General features: G+C 28.9%; 2 protein-coding genes across 2 annotated transcripts in view; both read left to right on the forward strand.

Annotated features, from left to right (window-relative positions):
- The first annotated feature begins 2,924 nt into the window (after positions 1–2,924).
- Positions 2,925–4,345, forward strand: LOC108746136 (ejaculatory bulb-specific protein 3-like). Its single transcript, XM_018482703.1, has 2 exons — positions 2,925–3,149; positions 3,972–4,345. Exons 1-2 carry the CDS (start codon positions 2,954–2,956, stop codon positions 4,142–4,144), a joined length of 369 nt encoding a protein of 122 aa, XP_018338205.1. The 5' UTR covers positions 2,925–2,953; the 3' UTR covers positions 4,145–4,345.
- A 226-nt stretch (positions 4,346–4,571) lies between these two features.
- LOC108746137 overlaps positions 4,572–7,425 on the forward strand; it is a 21,418-nt gene continuing 18,564 nt past the window's right edge. The window contains exon 1 of the mRNA XM_018482704.1: positions 4,572–5,500. The gene's annotated coding sequence lies outside the window, so the exon portion shown is untranslated. The remainder of the gene's footprint in view (positions 5,501–7,425) is intronic.

Raw genomic sequence — 7,425 nt, forward strand, 5'->3', positions numbered from 1 at the left:
ATATACATTGCGAAGATGATTTGCTCATTCTCAAAGTAATTTCCCACTTTTTTTTCTTTTTAAATTAGGCTTCTTGGAGAAATAATGAAAATATACGGATTACTCTAAATTTTTACATTGATCCTGTTCGCGTTGCTTGCATTTTTTGCACTTAGCATTTTCGCTTTTTCTCTTTTCAACGCCCAAATATCTATCTATCTCATTTTTAGTTAAAAAATGTTTAGGAATTTTAAACAACGCGAACAGACCCAATAATTTCATTTTTTGTTCCTGTATGGTATTCAGTTAATATAGATCTGTGACGCACGCACGCATAATAATAAATATATCTATATACATATAAATCCAATTAATAATTATCAGAATTAATCAGATCTTTCTTTTTAAGAAGCTTTTATATTTTTTTTATGTTTCATTATGTCAATTTTCCTCTTTTAGAAGATTCGTTTACACTTCTATATCGTCTTTTCTTATACTCGACTTAATTTTCGCCAGAGCATGAATTGAAATGCTCATATCAATGACAAGGGATCAACGATGATACTGCTTTGTAAAAATGAACAATATAAGGGAAAAATTCAAATATCTCATAATATTTTTAAGAAATGTATCATATTTTATAAATATAAAGAATTTTATAAAAATTTAATATAATTTAAAAAGATTTCTGAAAAATGTTTTATAAATTTCTTCAGATTGTATAAATCCTAGAATATATTTAAAAATTTACATGTTTTCAGAAAATGTAGACTTTCTCTCAGCATTACTAAAAAAATGTTCTCATTTGTAAAAAAAATTTGATTCAAAACATTTGTTTTTTACTACAGGAATACTGAAAAATTACGAAATTTATTCCAACTAGGTAGCAAATTATTATACCGCCATTATTATTGTCATCATTATTGTCATTTGATGTCAAAATGTTAGCATAAATGTTTATTTTGATGTAAAATGATTCTATATAACTCGCTATCTGAGATATAAAAATTCTGACAAATTATATAAAAAATTCTAAAAAAAATTTTCTTTGGAAACTTCTAATTTTTGATGAGTTTGTTTTAGATATGTCGTTTCAGAAAACTGCTGGAGATAATGATAATAATAATTATTACATAATCCCTAACAAAAAACGTTCAATTTGTTATCCTGTATTTGATCATCCTGTACAAATATTATTAAACAATGATAATTGGTGTCATTAGCATACACAATATACACAGTAGACATCTCGTTCGAGGAATGTCACATGAATCGATATCTATATGTGAAGGTTATCATGATGTCCCCCAGATGATATATGTTCTACATGGAATAGTCATAATACTCTCATAATCTAAATTATGAATTTGCGTATGCTGGTGTATACATTTGTATTTAATTTATAGAATATAATTGTAAAAATGTTAACATACTTTGAGATTAAAATACATAAAATAGGAATGTATAAATTTATATTTTTAGTAAGATATAATAATATAATGTAATACATATATATATATATATATTTCTTAAATTTATGCTTTTTATATTTTTAATAAGACATAAATAATCCCCTACAGCGCGAAATATTGCAGTAATATTATTTTGAGATAGCAATATAATTATTTATATAATTTTATAAAACATTGCTGCACAATATTGTAGCAATATTCTTATATAATATTTAAGGAAATATTGCATACTTATTGCTACAATATTTCGCGCTTATTGATGCAATATTTCAATAATTATTCCAGTTTTATTAATTGCTAACATATTATTGTTTAGCATTATATTCCAAAATACATACAATAAAGTTGTAATAAAAAAATATTCGGAGATCTAGAAAGCGCATCCAAAAAAGGTTGGAAATCTATACTCGCTAACTCGATTTGCTAACTCGATATATATCTTCTATTGTAGGATTTCTATATGTTTCTATTTAGAAGAAGTGTACCCCTCTCATGACAAGATTGCGTACTTATTTACTGAATTGTAATATTACAACAATATATTGCAATATTTTCTACAAAATATTAAAATTACAATATTTTGCAATATTGGTAATATTTCCAATAAAATATTAAAATTTTAATAATGCTGCAATTTTTGTAATATTGCCCACTATTGAAATATTGCAATACTTCATGCTGTAGGAGATATAATGTAACGTATATATTTCATAAATATATATTTTTAGTAAGATATAATAATATAATATAATATATATATTGTTCAAAGAAATTTTTTGAATATATTTCCGGTACGAGGTATTAAAATGATTTCCATTTCTAAAAATTCTCTCCAGAGTTCTAAAATTATTAGAGATTTTTAGAAGCATCTCGCATTTATTCCAATTTACCATAGCATAGATCATGTCTCAAATTAAAAAAAACATATCTCAGGATAATTAATAATCTCCTGATTACTAATTATGTCACTCGTTAAAGGAAACCACTTAATTTGTCGCAGACGACAAATTATACAGAAAATATGCTCGTTCCGCATTGTTCCCGAATACTGATTCCACAGCGCAAGAACAAAAGGTACGATTACGCGTGGCATTGTCACAAGCTAGGACAAACTATATTACAGTATTTGAGCAGCTTAAAACTAACAATTTTTATTGCAGCTTGTTGAGAATTCTTGATTTCCAGGAGACAGCTAAACCAACATCGAATTTGCAAGCTACTGTAATGACCATCTTACAGGAGCGAAATAATCGAATACTCGTGTAGTATCTCGTTGTTTTGCGAGCTTATTAATTAATTCTTCCTAGATTAATCCTTCTGTCCATTCTATCTGCCTGAAACACATGTGATTACAACTGATTCGACGTGTAACGACTATTTACTTAAAGTAGTATTTACGTAAGAAACGGTGAAGGGTAAGTGTAAACTATAAAAGATGTATCCAGCTGAATAAAATACTCAGTTTCGTGAGGCACGAATTCCTAACGAACAGCGATAAAATTATGGATAGATCGAATTTCTGTTTATTGGCCATCCTGGTCGTTTTGGCGGCTGTTGTTGCCGAAGAGTTGTATTCAGACGAGTGGGATCACATCAATCCCGATGATATCTTGCCGAATGATGAGCTTCGAAATCAGTATTACAATTGCTTCATGGATACTGGCCCGTGCATGACAGAAGATCAGAAATTCTTCAAACGTATGATATTTTATTATTTCGTATGAATTTAATTTTGTAAACGATAAATACAATTTTTATTTAATAATAAAAGAAATTGTATTAAAAGTATTAATATTCTAATAACTATTTTAAATTATTATATTAATGTGGACAAAAATATATTTATTTTTTATTTAATCCTTTACTTACCTTAATGAAAATGTCATACCGTACGTAGTACTGTCTAAATATAGAAAAATTTCGATTTAGGTATTTATACCTATGTATCTAGGTATATTTTAACACTGTGTATAAAGTATATAACAAAAATGTTATTAAGATTAAGACGGATAATCTCTAATTCAATTATATATAATAATATTTATTTTAATTTTTTGTTCGTGCGTATATAAGTATTTCTCAATACATTTTTTATTTTCTCAAAACATCTACTAAAAGATTTGCAATAGATAATATAATATAATTGTTATAACAAAATATTACGACAAAAGAATATTTATGTAGTAGAAAATTACTTTTTATTATTTCGCACGATTTTCAGAAAATATATATATAGGGTGTCCGGAAATTCGCAAATCAAAATATAACAATAAGAAAGTTTAAAAAAATTTGTAAGTAAAAAAGTTTACTTGTAAATTTTTATTTTAAGCGATAGTTTATAAAATAAGAATAACAATAAGGATTTATCTCAGAACCTACTGCTTGAAATAAAAATATGCACATAACTTTTTTATTTAATTTATTTCAAAAACTTTCTTGCTGTGATATTTTAATTCGCAAATTTCAAGATATCCCGTATATGTACATCATTAAAAATATCTGAGAATTTCTATTTTGCAGAGCATGCCGCTGAAGCGTTTGCAACAAAATGTCGAAAATGTACAGAAACTCAAAAAAAGAATGTGGAAAAGATAGTCATATGGTACACTGAGAACCGCCCTGAGGAATGGCGTGCCATGGTAGAAAAGCTTTTGGAGGAGGCGAAGAAGTTGAACATTGCGCCCGTCGACTAATGTTGCCAAACAAACAGCACATTTCGCATTATCATGTATACTTAATTGTGAAATAACAAATAATGATCTCGCATCCATGTAGTTTTCCAAGATATTAGCTGCAATATACGATACAATTATGATGTAGACGCGTGCGAGATTTAGCAGTGTTACATTATTGTACAATTTTAACTGACAATAAAAGCCGTTTTGTGACGGGTTGAACGTCTATGTACCTCTCAACGGATGCATCGGCAATCTGCAATTATAAATCATTACGGTATTTATCGTCGAGTTATCTCTGCGGATTTTAGCTTGCAGAGGAAAAAGCGACAACACGACTTTTTGTCACTTCATCCTCACTATTGTCATCGGCCTTACGCATGCGTCGGAAATGTATTTCATTTGTGGAGCGCACGTTCATAGCAGCGGAGGGGTGATACACTTGGTTCGGACTCTAACTATATCAGCCTAAATCATTTCTACTAGTCGCGAGATAATGCTCGGGGAGGAGACATTCGTTCCCGACTGCAGACTCTCATATTATTCCAATTGAAGTGTTCCGCTCCCGAATTCGTCATGAACCGTCGGTCCTCAACGAGAGAATCGATACGGGTAGTGGAACGGGGAGGCTGCAGCTTACTAGGGTGACTAATACACATCGTGACGCGTATGTCATATCAAGTTCGACAATAATTCTTTCCAAAATCGACGACGTAACTTTCATAGAGATATCACGGTTATTGCCTTTTACAATAGCAATAATTTGTCAATAATTGATAATGTAACAATTTGGTTACTGATATTTCCCCTGTAGCGGTCGGTAATTCGATGATTCCGCCGGTGACAGGATACACGCCTACGTAGTGTACAATAGTGTGTAATAGTTTTATCCGCGCATCCCCCATATACTCGAATATACGCGCGGGCTACTTGTTGTAATTATTTGATGAGCTTGCTTGAAAGAACGACGACTATTCTCACTGTGACGATTTTGCTGCAGTGTCAGATCGAAGTTCAATTGGTGCGTAACGCCCTCTCATTATGGACAAAGATATTGGAATGCGAGGAAGTTTGTTCTCCATTGAGATATTCCATTAACCGATTTAATTTTTCTCTTGCGTGTATATAAACACGGTGTGCGAGCGTGGCGTATTAATATGTGAGCGGAATAAAGGACATGCAATAATTCGCATTTTGAAGGGAAATAATTTACATGTATTAGTCACACTAATTTTATATGATAAAAAAGATAATGACATCGTCATTGTGTTATACTTGTGTTGAATCATGATGACTGGAGGAGATACTTGACACGGGAAAAACAAAGATTTGTGATAAACACGAAAGAACGTGAATTTACGAGTGATAAAGCAGGTATTTGTGCCATGATTTGTTATAAGATATTTTGAGAAAAACCCTTTAAAACAATTTAATGATTGTTTTAAAATAAAACTCTTCTCCTATCTTTAAGACTTGATCTATTTGTTAGTATACTAACAAAGGGAGAGTATGTCAGGTATGTATCTCGCGGATTTGGAAAATTTGATATGTATTAAGATAAAGAGTTTGAGTCGTAAAGTATAATATGTAACATTTAAATGCCAATGAGTTAAAGAATTGAAGTTACAAAATTTTAAAATTTAAAATAATCGCACGCATGACGGATATCATAGTAAATGGCCAATTTTAGCGTGTTTAAAATCAGCTAGGCGATATTTTTTTTTATCATTTTCCTCAATGTCTATTACTTCTGGCATTCATAATTTATGTTATGATTTTGCAAATTAGAAGATATTTCAAAAAATTTATTTTTGTGAAAATTATAAACTTTATTATTACAGAAAAATTCATAGTTTTCATTAAATTAAACAATACATATTTTATTATAAGAAGACTAACGTACATTTTAAGCTTTTTAAATAATTTATCTTCTATTTTTTACGACGAAGGTTCATAGTTCTTACTAGAAAATCAATTTTTTTAAATATTTGCAGAATCATCATATCATAAATTATGAACACAAAAAGAAACATTAAGGGAAATAATAAAAATAAGATATCTGCACCTAGTCGGTCTCAAAAATGACCGGCCGTTTACTATAATATTTATTACGCGTGCGGCTATTTCAAATTTTAAAATTTTGTAATTTCAATCCTTTGATCCATTGACAATTAAATGTTACGTTTCACGATATCAAACTCTATATCTTAATATCAAATTTTTCAAAATTTGCGAGATACATTCTGGATCTTTCTCTGTAAATAATAGTTTAAAAAAAGATAACTTCGCTTCGAATCAATTAATATGATTTTTTCTTGCATTCTCGCGTGTTCGCATAAATTCAGGAAACTTTAACACAATGCAACATATCGTGTATTGTGTTATAACAATTAACACGTGATCATCTATAATCATATGTATCACATAAATTATATTATGTAATGATCCATATCAATCAATCTTTTAAAGTTTCGAAACGAGATTAAATGTGACGAACGATTTTATCAGACATGTATATCATACAAACTATATATAACAAGAGATTTTTTATTTCATATATGTATTTTATATTATACTTTGAGTTCAAACCAACAAAGAATCATATCTTTTTTTCGAATAAATATATACATTTCTCTCGCCCTCTTAATTATTTGTTATTATATGATATATGATATGGTATGTTATATATAAAAGACAATTTATAAATTTTGCAATTAAATAATTTAGATAATTGCAATAGTAAATATATTTTCGACTGCTTTTATCTTAATAAACACTTGAGAATTACTTGATCAATCTAGCATTAAAATTATTTCGGAAACGATAAAATACACTTGCGGTTTTGAGAGAAATTCGGTTACAATAATGAAAAAAATGAGATAAAATAATTGCTATATATTGTACTTCAATTGTGATTCAACAATCACGCTCAATAAAAGTTAAACGCTTTGTGCTGATCGGATTATACTTTTATGTCCGTATTCATAGTCAGGTCTTATATTAAAGCCTTTTTAAATTGATTTTCAGATGCTCTATTATTATTGGCTATAACAAAGCATCTAAAGCAAAATAAATTTAAGCCTTAAAATATCTTGAAGAATAGTTACATCTCAGTAATGAAAACTTCCAACAATTGTAAAATAAACGTCAGTCGGCAGAATATTTATTTTGTAACTGTTAAAAATTTTCTTCGCCAAGATAGCACTATTCTTCTAAATTTAGATCTAGAAGAGTATAATCTAATTAATAAAAAATACTAACATGTATGAGATTGACAGATGATAGCGCGGCGAAACAAA

Source organism: Trachymyrmex septentrionalis, unplaced genomic scaffold, assembly GCF_001594115.1.
Source record: "Trachymyrmex septentrionalis isolate Tsep2-gDNA-1 unplaced genomic scaffold, Tsep1.0 scaffold16, whole genome shotgun sequence".
Taxonomy (NCBI): domain Eukaryota; kingdom Metazoa; phylum Arthropoda; class Insecta; order Hymenoptera; family Formicidae; genus Trachymyrmex; species Trachymyrmex septentrionalis.

Coding starts and splice junctions, on each gene's coding strand:
- LOC108746136 (XM_018482703.1), top strand. CDS start 2,954: ATGGATAGATCGAATTTCTGTTTATTGGCCATCCTGGTCGTTTTGGCG. Junction 3,150..3,971: donor AGATCAGAAATTCTTCAAAC/GTATGATATTTT, acceptor TCTATTTTGCAG/AGCATGCCGCTGAAGCGTTT.